At 41.2% G+C, this 15,215-nt stretch overlaps 1 protein-coding gene across 2 annotated transcripts; it reads right to left on the bottom strand.

Moving 5' to 3' along the window:
* Nucleotides 1-5,952: 5,952 nt before the first annotated feature.
* mpx (myeloid-specific peroxidase) lies at nucleotides 5,953-11,774 on the bottom strand. 2 transcript variants are annotated; one of them, XM_029515458.1, is made up of 16 exons: nucleotides 11,699-11,774; nucleotides 11,440-11,505; nucleotides 11,271-11,358; nucleotides 10,868-11,043; nucleotides 10,616-10,748; nucleotides 10,218-10,344; nucleotides 9,928-10,134; nucleotides 9,452-9,815; nucleotides 8,941-9,101; nucleotides 8,596-8,854; nucleotides 8,341-8,511; nucleotides 8,004-8,241; nucleotides 7,677-7,885; nucleotides 7,521-7,558; nucleotides 7,042-7,089; nucleotides 6,683-6,825 (listed from the first exon to the last, which is right to left on the bottom strand). In XM_029515458.1, the coding sequence occupies exons 2-16, from the start codon at nucleotides 11,501-11,503 to the stop codon at nucleotides 6,817-6,819; spliced, it is 2,292 nt and encodes a 763-aa protein (XP_029371318.1). In that variant the 5' UTR covers nucleotides 11,504-11,505; nucleotides 11,699-11,774; the 3' UTR covers nucleotides 6,683-6,816. The 2 variants fall into 2 exon arrangements, with proteins under 2 accessions (XP_029371315.1, XP_029371318.1); XM_029515455.1 differs by lacking the exon at nucleotides 7,521-7,558 and having other exon boundaries at nucleotides 5,953-6,825.
* Between the last annotated feature and the right edge of the window lie 3,441 nt (nucleotides 11,775-15,215).

Below are 15,215 nucleotides of genomic sequence, written 5' to 3'. Positions count from 1 at the left end.
GATGGACAGACAGACAGACAGACAGACAGACAGACAGACAGACAGACAGACAGACATAGATAGATAGACAGACAGACAGACAGACAGACAGACAGACAGACAGATGGACAGACAGACAGACAGACAGACCGACAGACAGATAGATAGACTGATAGATAGACAGATAGATAGACAGACAGACAGATAGAAAGACAGACAGACAGATAGATAGATCGATAGATAGATAGACAGACAGACAGATAGATAGATAGACAGCTAGATAGATAGACAGACAGACAAACAGACTGACTGACAGACAGATAGATAGAGAGACAGACAGATAGACAGACAGACAGATAGACAGAGAGATAGAGAGACAGACAGATAGACAGATAGACAGACAGACAGATAGATAGAAAGACAGACAGATAGATAGATAGATAGATAGATAGATAGATAGACAGACAGATAGAGAGACAGACAGACAGACAGACAGATAGATAGAGCCCTCAGATGAATCCAGTCAATCGAATGTGGACCTGCAGACAGGTTGGTGAAGAACCTGCTTTTCTAACCTCTAAAGGGACAGTTTGGAAGTATTCTGCTTGTTGACTGGCAGAGAACTAGATGAGAGAATGATACAGCTGTTATTTCTGCCTTAAATTACACTGTAAGGTCACAGTCAACTAGTTTAACTCGGCCTGACTAAGACTTGAGACAATAGCACAAAGGTAAACAAACCTGGCATATAACCCTGACCAGGAGTTGTTGTTTTTGCACTTTGGTTTTTGTACAGATTAAAATTATACGGTCTGTATAAAACCCCGCATTTGTCCTTGTGGGCGGTCCTCTTTGTGTTTTCCCCTTTTACTTTGTGTCATCTCCCAGAGGCCTGGGAGCTTAAGTCTGCTGCACAGTATCCACCAAGGACTCCATTCTTCTCAATGGAGATCTCAGATGTTGTTCCAGGAATCTGCAGGGTTCACAGCCCAAAGTGTTTGCATTACCACGGGGACCAGTGTGGCCTTCACTTCCTACTCATTTTCTAGGTCTTCTCCATGTTCCATGTTGTTCCATCTTTCTCATGTTGCTGTTTCTTGGGGTTATTACACAAATTGGTACTACTGTCTTCTGCTGTTTGTCTACCAGTACTATGTCTGACTGTTGAGCCATCATCAACTCTATCTGGAAGTCCTGCAGGATCCCAGCTTGGTTGTTCACGACCAGCTGTGGGGGTGCATCCCATTTTGACCTTGGGATTTCCAGCCCATTCTTGGCCCAGATATTTCCGTACCCTACTACGTCAGCCATGTCAGTCATATATGTCCTGCACGCTTGTGTGTTAAAGTTTGCTGTTATGTTCTGGGGTCTTTCAGGGTCATCTCTGCACCTGAGGAACTGTCTGATTGGTGCATCCATGGCTTCTGTTGACCTCGTTGTCAGGACCTGTTCCTGTGCTGCCATATTTATCGCGCCTCTGGTGTTTTCCAGTCCAGCCTTTTACAGCCACTGGTAAGATTTGTTTAATATCTGTCACTTATTCTAGCTGGTACCTGCTGTGAAGGAATTATTGGTTCCTCTTGCTCATCTTTCTTTTTCAGGTTTCTGCATATATATATATATATGGTGTAGTGGGAACTATGTTTATTATTTGGCTCTCTGTAGTTATGCATTTCGAGCCGTAGTTAATTTTGCCTTTAAGCCACTATTGAAAACATGATTTTTAGTTTTTTAACGCCACTGGGACCTCACCGCCAAACATTTGGGCTATTGATGTGGTAAATTCACTGTTTCCTGCTGTTTTAGTGACATGTTTCTGAGCTTCAACCAAGAGGTAGCAACATTTTGTTAAATCAATAACAACAGTTGTGGGGCTTTTGTTGTCAGGACATCTGTCAGCCAGGGCCACTCAGTTACAGTGATGCAGATAATTCAAGTTGATTGATAAAAAGTAACTAAGGATGTTCTCCCCAAAAACGTAAAGGTGCACAATGTAAATGTGAAGTAACGTCGATCAAAAATATATTCTGCCTAAACAAAAGCTGAAAAACAGAGGCAAAGACAAAGGCATGCAAAAAAGTACTTAATCTGTGAATGGCTTCTACTTAATGGTTAAGTAAACAGATTAAACCCTGCTGCAAATGCTAGTCAATATAACTGTGTTGTTCTTGGATAAAAAAGGGAACACTCCATTTTGAAGTCACATGGCGCTGCATTTCATCTTATTTACAATGTTGCATCAAGTATAGTTATATGAAATGTGCATAGTGTGTCTCCCTGCAGATGCATTTGAGTTGTTCAAAGTTTGTTAGTTGATACAGACTCTGGAACATTAATCCAGGTGAACTAGATCATGTACTTGTGAACCTGATATCAGATTTCAGATAAATCAATTTCAGGGAATAAGAAAATGAAAAATGAAGGTATAAAATGATTTGGACTCGTACACATTTCCATCTAGACTCAATCAGAGGCTTGAATGTGACTAGCTTGATTTTCAGGGCAGTCTTTTTTCCCAGCAACATTTGTTTCTATATATATATATATATATATATATATATTTTTTTTTTTTTTTTTTTTAAACAAAACTGTGTTTATATTTTTGCTACAAGAATGACTAATGACATTTCTGTGATTCTGCATACCAACAGTTCCTTTATAGAATGAAAACAATATGAATGTGTTCCAGATTTGTCTCCTTTTCTCCTCAGGAACGCTAGACAGACTCAGAACCAGCTGTACTCGGTCACCAATGTTTTCCACTTGTAACTCGTTGAACTTTCCCTGTGCAGAGTCCTTTTCTCTCCAGTGAGGGCAGCACAGTGTTCCCTCACACATCTGCAAGGAATTATCTGAGTTCTTTTGTCCACGTTGCTGGAATTTGCCCTCGTTCCTGATTTTTGGGCACTCTATTGAGCTCAGAGAATTTGAATCAATCCACGTCTAAGTTGTAGAATAAGGAGGGAATCTAGTCCAGTGTGACCTGCATAAGACACGTCATTGTGTAAAAGAGGAAAAAAAGATCTCTATCCTTTCATGATGCTAAATTTACCATAAAACCCACACAGATTTTCTGTGCCATCACTGAGTCAACATCTGGCAGACACTTGCCATTTTGCCTGAGACATGAAACCTATATTTAAGCAGCCAATGTCTAGATCTAAGACAAATATAGATATTATATTAAATATGCTTTTATAAACAGAAACACATCATTTTATGACACAAGATCCACTTTGATACCATTGTAAAAACTTCAGTTTCATAAGTATCTGTTTGGAAGTATGCTGTTTCAGCTGTTCAGTTTTTTTGTTTCCATTTGCACTTCATTATTCATTTTTCATGTCATCACTATGAGCTCATCACAGAGAACCAGGAATACACATATCACTTAAAACATCTATTGCGAGGCCTCCTTTCTCTGATTTATTCCCACTGCTATATACACTGTACCGTATCACATGGCTCTTCTTAAATCCCACTTCTATTCCATAACATATCTGCTTCTGTTAATCTCCTCTTCTCTCCTCCTCAGATTTACAACCTTCATGCATATATGCCCAAATTCAGCTCAGCTCAGAACTCAACGACAGAAACAGACAATTCAAATATTTTCTCCTGTTTCATAAATACTGGGTTTCCATTACTCTTGGAGCACCAAGTTGGGGCTTGCACCACACACACTTTCACTCATCACACACACACACACACACACACACACACACACACACACGCACACAGTCTGGTGGACTACGTGGCAGTCTGCACATGCACTGTAGACTCTGCGACCAGGAGGAGGAGCTTTCATTAGACACAACCCAGAGAGCTTTACATTGTTCAGTGACTCATACAGATCTTTTTCTCTTTCACTCCCAGTATCTCTTAACGTGCAGGGAATGATTCCACGAAATCAAGTGATCAAGATATTTATATATGCCCTCTTATTCTACTGGAGTGGTGTAAAGAAAAGAGTTATATACTCCTGAATTTACCAAGACAGTCACACAAAGAGTGATGCTGACCAAAAACATAAATCACACTGCTGTGAAAGCAGTTAGTGAAAGTAAAAATCCATTACAGAATTTAAATTTTATGACTGGAACAGAGACTTGAATATTGCTCAAGAGAAAGCCGTTTCAAAAGGGAAACTTTTTTGTCAAGTTAAAACCTGCAATTTTTACTTGCTTAGGATTATATAAGTCCAATATTTGCTTTGCTTCTAGCTCTAATTTTGGTCCCTACCAGCTGAGCAAGATTTGAGCAAGAATTGTTCTGTAGTGTTTTCAAGGAATACTGTGAGAGCAGTGGACAAGCTAAATAAAGTTTCCATTGCATCTACAGAAAACCTTTACTTCAACACTTTTTTCATCTCTTCAGATTCAGGTTCAGGTTCAGGTTACTTTATTTGTACCTAGAGGCAGATTTGTTTTATAGTCAGATCAGGTGATAACATCCTTATGACACATATACACAAAACACAATAATATGCAACACGAAACCAGCACATACAAGCTGACTGTAAACATGATAAAAGGTCTCAAAGCTCAAAGTATCAGGACATAAAAGAGAGACAGTCAATAAAAAGAATATATAAATATGAAATAAATACATAAATAAGTATGTACAATATGCCACTACAGTTCGTTCAACCCTCTAACAGCAGCAGAAACAAAACTGTTTTTGTACCGCTGGTTTTGGATTATGGGACTACAAACCTCCTTCCAGAGGGAAGAAGCTGAAAGTGGCAGTGCGAAGGGTGGGAGTCATCATTTAAAATGGAGGCTGCTATCCTCTGTACCTGTCTGGTCTACAGGGATGCTGGACTTGGCTGTAATTCTCCAAGCAGACTACTAAATTTGACAATTTGAGAATAAAGAAAATTAAAAAATGTATTTGTTAAAATCAGCATAAAACATGGCCATTATGCTTCGGTCAATATTAAAAATGTACAAGTTTCCTTAGACGATGTAAACATGAATTATTTTTACATACAACTTCAAATCTTTCTTCAAAGCTCAGTTTTCTAGCAGTGATAGACCCAAAATAATTATAAGCATTTATAAGGACAACCTTAGAGGTGTGCTGGTTAGGGTTAGGGTTAGTTTAACAGACAGTTTAGTGCTGAAAACCTTGAAGATGCAGGGTAGGTGGTTTATACTGTCACTTTTCTGAACTAATTTTGAACCTTTCCTTCATATAGTTTGCTTGTTTCTTCCTCCATGTTCACTTCAGTTTGATCTAGACCATTTTCCTTCAGCAGTGCAAACACATGCAGCCCAGGTGGACTGAAGAACAGACAAGTTAACCACAGGCGTTTAACTTTCCCACAGTGATCCAGGTCATGAAGGGCAGCCTCCACCAGCTTAACAATTTTAGCATAAATACAGTCAAAAAGACACTGAACAAGGCAGAGAAAGTTGGTCAGAGACTTCAGTTTCCAGATGCAGCAATTTCAACACAATGCTCCCCAAATGAAGCAGTTATGTCACTTATGCTATTTTCTGTTTAAAGAACAATGGCTCCATCTACAGGAGACATACGGTGCATGATAGTAAATATTAAAGGTGATTTAAAGCTGATCCTTAATGTTCCACTTAGAGAGCTGAAGTCAAGTCTTAAAATGACACCACTCAAGATTTTCTGTGATCAGTAGTTAGATATGAGTGCTTTCACGGAAAAAATTATTTCATTTCCCATGATAAATATATTTTTTACAGTTGTGAAATGATTTCCCTCAGGAGGCTTTTTTGAAAAAAATAAAAATTAACTAAAAATAAAATGTGAATTTCTTTGATTTTTTTTTAAGCAGAAGCAGATGCTCTGTATATTTGTCCTATACATTTATACTACATTCAGATACAAAATGAGTCCATCAGTAAATGTATTTCTGAGTGCTCCTTTCTCTTTCTGTAATCCTCTCAGATCTAGAAAATAATTCCCATTTCTTGGAAAAAGAAGGCTCGAAACAGAATATTTGCAGCTAAGCTTTGCTTTTTATTGAATGCACAAAACAACAGATAAGAAAGTGAACATTAAAACAAGTCTGGCAGACAAAGCACAGGCACACAACATTTTCAAAGGAAACTTACATTTCATCAGTGCATTAAACATTCATAATAATACTGGCAAGTCCTACATTAAAAATTTGGCAGTTGATGATTTTTATTGGTCCGATGGGCTGTATGCTGTAACAGGATTTAACAGATTTGGTGCAATCACATTTTTGTCTTAATTCATCCACTTACTAAAGCTATAAAAAAATTTTTCATTTTTCAGACAATGGACACGGTCCAGTTTGGTTCAGTGACAAAGAAGTAAATTTAAGACAGTAAAAGTTTTGAATAATAAACAGGACATTTGACCTGATGATTGGAAAGCACTATGAACAGATCCCCAAACATACAAACTTTTGGTGTGTTAGATAGTGGCATTTCTGTCCGGAAAAGAGGTGCTTGTGTCAGGCAGAGTAGAGGAAGAGTCCTGCAAAGAAGCTCCTGGAGCCCAGGGAGCCTATCCCTTTGTTAGCCCTCAAATACACTCTGTCTCCTTTCCTTAGCTGGAGCTGTGTTTCCCCTGAAGATATATACTGGGTACCCTGATAAAACTTGTCACTGGACAGAACTAGTCTGTTGTTACGCCACATGTCCACACTTTCTCCACCATAGGGGGAGGTGCAGGAAAAGCTGAAGTGATACACACCAGGGACGACACATTTGAATACACCTGACTTCCTGTTATAGTGGTTTTGTTTGTTATAGATGACCCGACGGAAACGAACAATTCTCCTCCCACTTGGCTTGTATCTGCCAAGGATGACAGAGAAGGAAGGTTGATCTCCTAGTGTATCTGCAAACAAACACAAGAAGGGATCAAATTCTGTCATAGGTCACAGGATTTCATAGATACAATGAATGTGTTATAGTTCATCATTATTAAGACTCTATAAACTGCTTGATAAATAGTTTTAGTGTGTGTTTATATTTGATATTGAAACATTTGGAGTTATTTAAAAGATGTCCAGCAATACACACAATAAAGATGTAAGATAAATGAATGAATTACCTGGTTGTCCTGTAGTCCTTGGGGGCTCAGTTCCTCCGAATTCACATCCTGTATATCAGTTAGAGACATAAAGACTGTTATATTCAAACAAAAATGTGAAAAATATGTATATATATATTTTTTTTTTTTTCAAAATGTGCCTGGATCAGTAAACTGAATGCGTTAACCTAAATGACCACTTATCAAGCTTTAAGTCTTAACCCTTGTGCTTCCTGAAGGACATTTTCCTTTAGAATTTAGTATTTATATAGTATAAATAAAAAACAAAATTAATCTGAAAATGAATATTTTTTTTTACTTTTAGATTGTGATCAAAACTGGTATTGGTTCTAGCATTATTTGAAACTAACATTAATATTAATATGTTTATGGCAGTCTTTTTTGACACTGAGATTTTTCTCCTAAAAGGATTGAGGGTCCATTACAGGAAACCAAAAGGGTTAATATGTAAGCATTTCGTGTTGTTGCTTAAAACACACCTCGCTTTCACCAGCTTCAAAGCAGCTAGCACCTGTGCCTGTAAAGTCAAACACCACATAGAAAGAACCAGATTTATTACAGGGGTTAGAGGAAGACCAAGCGATAAATACACCAGCTGTTTCCCACACACAGATGGTTAGATCCAGCTATCTTACCTGCGCAGGATCTCTCCCTCCAGGCGGCCAGGCTCACCCTGGGAATGTTGTTGCAGCGCACCAGTCGGTTCCTGTTTGAGGTGACGCTAAAGACGTCACCGGGGACGGACGTGATGCCGGTGTTGTCACAGATGATTCGGGCCAACCTTGCATTCGACAGTGCAGATCTCTGTCTTGGGGTGAAGACACCTGGATTCTCATACCACAGTCTGAGTTTTTCAAAGGAGAGGAGAAAAACTGATTACTCTCAGCTGAGGCCGTTACTTCAACACGTTTAGGTTCATCAGTCTGCATCTGACACTTAATGTCATTTTCTCACATACTGACCTGTCACCCTGACGGACCCTCCTGAACTGGTTTGCAATGAGGCAGGCAAACAGAGGCCCAACGCGGCCGCCCTGCACGAATGGTTCTGCCACGCCTCCCAGCCACACATCGATGTTGTCGGGTGTACCGTAGAGCTGCAGCAGCCTTTGAGCCAGATTGTTATTGTTCAGGACCCGGCCGAGCTCTGCCTGATTCCTGGGCTGGGACAGGCCGCAGAATTTGCGCCAGGCATTGTAGCCTAGAGGGGATAACAAGTAAAGAAGAAGATCAATTAAGAAAAAGACAAAGCAGCAGAAAGGAACTTTAAAGGGATGACGCATCAGAGTGAGCAATGTACCAGGCAAGCCGTGGTCACGTCCCCTCTCCATGTTGAGAGAGCCCAGGTCCAAAGCCAGATGCTGCACAAACTGGAAAAGCCTTTCCCTCAGAGCATCCACCATCATGTGATCCTGAGTGTTCAGTTTGGCGGGACGGCCAATCAAACCCCGCAGCAGAGGGTCAATACCACCTGAAGTGACGGAGTAAAAATTAGGGTTGTGGCTTCGACCAAAAACCACAAAACAGTTTCTACAGTTTTCTCTGTTCAGCTCACCCTCAAAGACAATTCTCCAGGGGGTGAAGAAGGCCTTGAACAAGGGCACACTGGGGAACTGAGGATGCTCTCTGAAATTTCCGTCCAGACGGGACAAGACTGGCTGGATGGCCAAGTGGGCAAAGCGGTAAGCTGCTGTTGCAAAAACGTTGGCGATGCTGGGGTCTACGTTGGCATTGTAGCCGGGGTAACGGCCAAGAAATCTGCGCATTGCATCATTACCCACGATGTGTGGCAGATAGTCCCTGAACACAAACACCTGAGAGAGACAGACAGAGACAGTTTACTTTAAGGGAATTAAACTTTGGAGATGTGAATACATTTATGTAGAAGCGGATTGGCTACCTGTGTGTAAGCACCCATGATCTTGCGGGCCTCTTGGTAGAGAGTCTCACTGCTCCAGTGTGGATTCAGCGCTTTCAGCGCACGAGCCAGGCGGTTGTGCTCACGCAGAAACAACGTGTGGATGGATGTCAGGGCAATGTTCTCGTCCACACGGACATCGCCTGCAGGACAGAAACACAGCACATACAAAGATGTTCACATCCTCTTCAGATTCACGCTTGGTGCTCCTTTTAATCAGCACAGTTTATTTTCCAGGAAACATGTGAGATAATGCAACTTGGGTCATCTTTTAACAGCATTAGTTTCTTTTCAGCATCACTACTACATTAAAACACAAGCTATGACAAGGGAGGAGGCTGCAGGTGTTTGAATGTGTTTTTGCACACCTGTCTCCGGCTGTGGATGCTGAACATATTTCAACACATAGCCGGTGCTGATGACTAATGATCATTACACCGGCGTCACAATGGAGCCGGAACGCCTGCCGATCCGCAGCCAGTGACTAACCAACCTGCGATGAAGCACGGCACCTCCCGGGCGTTGGTGTCGTTGGTGACTCTGCGGCGCGTGGCGCACATCTGCACCTGCAGCGGGTGGAAGGGCAGCAGCTCGCGCCCGCTGTCCCGGAACTCCTCGTTGACCTTCATCAGGCCCAGGTCGTTGGTGAGGTTGCGCAGGTTGAGCGCCAGCTGCTCCTCGGAGCCGTAGACCTGGCCCAGGTCCAGGAAGGCCGTCAGGGCGTTGATCTGCTCCCTGGCGTTGGGCTCCCCTCCGAAGTTGTAGGCAGAGAATCCGGTTCCGCAGGTCGGGGCGGACCTGAAGGAGGGGATGCAGCTGTCCGGGCCGCTGGGCAGGCGGGGGTCACCGGGCGGGATCTGTGTTGGAGGAGAGAGGACAGCTGGACGTCAAGGGAGGGGGCTCTTTCTAGTATCACCGTCAGTGTTAGCTTGTTTTTTTTAGGAGGAAACCCGGCTATGGGACACCCACAGGAATCGGGATGCAGGGCTCGGTTCTCTCGCAGCTCTCGTCGCAGTTGACCCCGTTGCTGAAGGAGCGGATGCTGGGGGAGAAGGGGGTGAAGCTCAGGTCGTGGTCGTTCCACTGGCCGAACAGGGTCACCATGTGGGTGAACTCCCGGTCGCTGACCACGCCGGCGTCCGTCGTGCTGAGGATGTTGTTGGACACCTGTCGCACCTGCAGGAGCAGAGGAAGGAGAGCTGTTGTCGGATCTGTGATCGGACATTTCCACACCATTGTGAGCGTCGGGGGGTCCATACCAGAGGCAGCAGAAAGCTGTTGATCGTCCGGTTTTTCTCGCCTTTCGGTAGGGAGATTCCGTCGTCATACTCCGAGGGCAGCCACCGGGCGAACGGGGTGTTGGAGGCTCCCAGACGGGGGTTTCTCCTAAAGGCAACCGTGCTAAATGTTAACAAACCTGTGGTTTATGTCTCAAGATGTTTTAGTGCATTTCAATGTAATAAATGAATGTAAGCAATGTAAACCACCAAACTTTTTTTTTTTTTTTTGCATAAAAGTAGAAAAAAGCAGGCTATATAAGTGCTGCAGAAACTTTGTCATTTCAACATGCGTTGTTGAGGAAAAGTCTTGCCTTAAACCTGAGGTAATATAACTTAAAACATAAAACAGTAAATCAGTGAGAGGAGGGGTTGCTCACAGGTTGTTGCAGACGCTGGTGGCTGTGCGGTATCTGTTCAGGTTTGGTGTGGTGTTGCACTGAGGCGAGCGGATTCGGCCTGCGCATCCAGTTATTTCAACAAGCTGTCGCAGATCTTCAGCAGAGAGCAGATCTGAAAAAGAAAAAAGAAAAATGCGACGGACAAATGTTACACGTACCCCGCTGTCTACACAAGAAGCCTCAGCCGTGTGTAACCGTGTGCCGTCTTTGTGCACTTGCTGCATGTCTGACCTGTTGCGTTGAGGGAGCGCTTGTGCACATGATGCACCCTGTTGTGTACCAGCTGAAGAGTTTGACCCAGGTAGTCTGCAGCTCTCACTGCCGAGCGTGTGTCACCTCGAGGCTGCTTCAGCAGACGGAGAGCATCATGAGGACTCACCACATCCCTGCGGACCCGTTTCAGACTCCTGGAGGAGAAAAAAGTCATGCAGTTGAACAAAAGTAATCAATTATTATTATTTACTATTTACTATTTGTTTTGGACATTTCTCTTACAGCTACTGAGGAACAGCAATACAGCAATGACCAGCTTGCATGCCAAACAACAGCTGATGAATTGAAATTTTGTATAAAAAAGGCAAAAACCAATCTAGTATTTCACACTGAAATGAAACAAAACATGAGATGAACTCACTCTTCTCTAGAATACTTGTAAGCATCATCTACAATTTTCTTTGCCTCTTGAAAGCATTGTTGAAGGAAAGGGCCGCCAAGATGTTCTCCTACAAACAACAAGAGCTTTAGTCAAAGGATTTCAAATGTCACTGAGTGTTACTTCTGTGACTACAGTGTGAACTACCCACCAGTGGCCCTGGAGTGGGCAGGCACCAGGCAGATGCCCAGCACAAGAAGGACAGAGAGAAACATCTCTGGAACAAATAATTAAAGCACAGTCAGAATAAAAACAACATTCATTTCATTAGTCAAGAATCATCAGAAAAACCTTTCTAAGAAGCGTGGAGCATCTGCCCCCCCCCAAAAAAAATAAAATAAAAATAAAATAAAATAAAAAGTAAAAAATACATAAAAATAAATAAATAAATGAGAGGACAGATCTCTTACCTTTACAGAGCTATCTCTGGAGATTTTAGTAGCTGTTCCAGATCTGGAGCTGTCAGTGAAATGATGCTGTGCTGAGGGCTGTCACCATGCTTATATGCAGCGTGGCCTCGCCCGGGGGTTGTCCAAGTGAAGTTACTGTCATTAAAGAAAAGTTCCTTCTTCCTCCTGTCAAAGATTAAGAAGGTCTTCATTCTTATCAGTTTTTATTCATGGCCAACTGATAGGCTTATCTTATTTACTAAACTATTCAAAGTGACACCAAACAAGTTTGCCGTAATAGTATGCCCTTATTACTGATTATTATTACTCATTTGAATGAACAGTTTTGTTATCAATATGATTTTATTCAAAAGTAGAATTTTAGCTGTAGTGCTAAAATATAGAGCTATATTTTTATTCTTTAAGACTCATCTTTCTATAAATTATACACACTTTTATTTCTCATGACGGAATTTAAACTGTCACTGACACAGAGACATGAAAGTAACATGATGGGGCAAACGTTTTGTCTCTTACTTTATTTAGTTTGCTGGTGTTGTCATGCTGTGGCTGAAGGCCTTTTGTGTTGCAGAAATAAAATGCTTGAGAAATATTTTGAAAAGAGGATGCAAACTCTATTTTCTTTTCTCATGAGAGGGTTAAAGGAAATTAACCATGGCCATATTAACCTGTTGTACTGATAAAAAGTCTATGAAACTATCTCACAGAGAGACTTATAAATGCAAGGTGAAGAAAAGTTTGTCCAGTTTTAAACAATTCAATGTCTTTATTTCATATTTTGGTGGCCAGACGATCTTGTTTTTGAACACGCTGCATTACTTCTGTCGACTCTAAAATGATTTTGCTGTTTGCTGTTCTTTAGCTTCATTCTCAAAAGCAGACATGAAATTTAAGTGTCAGGCTGCACATCATAAACAGTAGTACTTAAATGTTTCCATCGTTGTGTTTGAATAAAGTACAAAGGGATTAATAAAAAGTCCTAGCACTGGATTACAGAGTTTAAATTAAACTAAAAAATGAAGTTTAACAATTCTTTCTTGAGGTTTTGAATCAATGCACAGTTTGTATTTAACGTTTTTGGCAGTAGATTGATGTTTGTGACATCCACAGCAGAGTTGCACTAACCTTGTCCAGTTCCCTCTTTGAGGAGAGTTGTTAGTCAACCTCAAGTTTAGCAAGAAGTCGCATTTCACCAGTGGATTGGTTAGAAAGCTGCTTTGCTTTTTCCTCTTTGGTTGGTGGAGAGCGCACTGTTGGGAAATGCTTCTTTTACAACCAAATAACGATTCGGCATGTCTGAAACAGAGAAATGTCCCCGTAAAATTAAAGTAGAAAAAAGAGCTGTTTTGAGGGTATTTTGTGAATTGTGTAGAGCTTCTGTATTGCCCAATACTGTTGATGATCCAGGAAACTATTTGGTATGGACAATGGGTCAGTGAGTCATTAACATCATGTATATAAAGTTGAAAAATCCAGACCTCACCTGTTCCACAAACATAATAAGGAAGCAGTGCCTCTGTACTGGAAACTATTGTCCAGGCCATCTCCCAGACAGGTTCCCTGTTAAGACAAAACAATTTCAAAGCTGAACATGGAGACATGCTCTACTCAGACCGATTCACTTACACATTTTTCAGCCAAATACTACATCGCTCCTGTTATGCTCCTGATTTCAGAGACTGGTTATGACTGGTATTGTTACATTTATCGGATAAGCTCCAATATGAAGTCTTTTTGAATTCCCAAGATGAGATAGAAGTTTGTTCTCGGATTTTTGTTTCCTTGTCAGGAAACATTAGTACCAATATTGTTTTAATAGTAGGTCACGGTCTTTTCACATAATTGTAAATAACTGAAAAAACTATTTAGATAAGAGTTAAATGGACTCTGTGGAGTGGCACACCATCTCATAGTGCCACTGAACATAGCCAGTGTGCAGCCAGGCATAGCGAGTGCATTGTATCAGCAGATTGTCTTTGCATGGGTTGTAGTTCATGCTGGGTTTGGGGTAGCTTGTTCTTCGGCTTTGCGCCTTCTTTACATATTTCTGCAGATACTTTTCATGTTTGAAGTAAGGCAGAGTCATCAGCTTTTCACACATTCATTTTGCTAATATTCATGTAGACTGCTTAATCAGTCATGGTGTGCGAGAGTAGATACTAATAATGATGGGATGTTGCCCAGCTCAATCTAAAATGTATCTTTTTTCCCAAGATGCATTTCTGCCAGACAGAGACAACACAGGCTTCGTCGACTCTCAGGATGTAAAAATAAAAATCCAAAATGTGACAAATCATTTGTATTCATGACGTCAGCATGACAACAGCATGTGGACCAAGTGTTATTGACTTATTGTTATTATTATTGTTGCCGTGTGCCAGTCAGGACCTTTGACTTTATCTGTCCTTCCTCTTATTGCTCTACAGGTGGCTCACCTCGCTACGTACTCAACAGGAAGTACGGCGTTATTTTGTAATAAGGCAAAACAAAGATCACTGGGTTATATGCAGGATAACACATATTCCCAGATCAAGACACCGAACTGACACTTGCTGCACTTACTGGAATGACACACTTACTGTATAATAAACTGTGTCATAAAGATAACACAGGTCATGTTTTGGTAATAATGCAACACGCAGAGGAAGACCACATTCATCACTCAATTAGCAGCATGCACACTGTTGTTTTAGGCCAATTCAGGCTCAATTAGTCCGATTCTGTTTCCCTCAGTCAAAAAGTTTGCCCGCAACAGCTGTGAAACTTTGTTGAACAAGACTAGGCCCACCTTTACCAGCTGCAATATATAGAGGTGACATACCGAATAACATTGACAATGATAATTAAAAACAATGATAATAATTACTAGCAATTATTGTTATTATGTGCTGGGATTCATTTTCATAGTGCTCATAGTTTTTCATTCCCTGTCACAGACATTGTTCAATAATTACATCCTATTGATGTTTTGCATTGTTGTGAAATGGGTCACACTTTAATGTTTATTATGCATAACAGAGTATTTTGTGTACTTAAGAAAAAAATCAGAGTACTTCCTCCACCACTGACTGTTATCAGTCTTTCCCGTAACAGTTCCAGCAAAACTTCACCAGCTCCTGAACCTTACCTTCCGACAAAACAAAGGCCATAAATTTGCAAAGGTGTTGAGTGTGAAAGGCCACTCTGCCTGTGAAGAGGTTGAGCAGGACGTGTCACAGGATGTCAGCCTGTCCATAACAGATGCCTCGAGATCTGGCCTATCAGGTTCATCAAGGCTGAAAAATCCAGTTTCTCAACAGCTAAAAATAGGCTTCCGCTTCCCAAATTAGACAGCTTCAAAGCACATGTAATGTTGTTAATTAAGCTACAATTACAGAGTTTATCATTATTATCAATAAAAGCTGGGTGGTTGCATTCTAAACCTTAAGTGTCATACCATGAGTGAAACATTTTGTACATATGTGTTCACATTACTGTTTTAAACAACACCTCTCCAGCCAGTTATTGATTTATACAC

Source organism: Echeneis naucrates, chromosome 12, assembly GCF_900963305.1.
Source record: "Echeneis naucrates chromosome 12, fEcheNa1.1, whole genome shotgun sequence".
NCBI lineage: Eukaryota > Metazoa > Chordata > Actinopteri > Carangiformes > Echeneidae > Echeneis > Echeneis naucrates.
The sequence above is the reverse complement of the archived record's forward strand: the minus strand, read 5'-3'. Positions and strand labels throughout refer to the sequence as shown.

What these genes read in the sequence shown, in the direction of transcription:
- mpx (XM_029515455.1), bottom strand. Translation starts at nt 11,503, where the DNA reads ATGTTTCTCTCTGTCCTTCTTGTGCTGGGCATCTGCCTGGTGCCTGCC. An exon ending in TGCCCACTCCAGGGCCACTG is followed by an intron (nt 11,359 to 11,439) that starts GTGGGTAGTTCA and finishes TGTTGTTTGTAG; the next exon opens with GAGAACATCTTGGCGGCCCT. An exon ending in GAGGGAGAGATCCTGCGCAG is followed by an intron (nt 7,090 to 7,676) that starts GTAAGATAGCTG and finishes ACTGATATACAG; the next exon opens with GATGTGAATTCGGAGGAACT.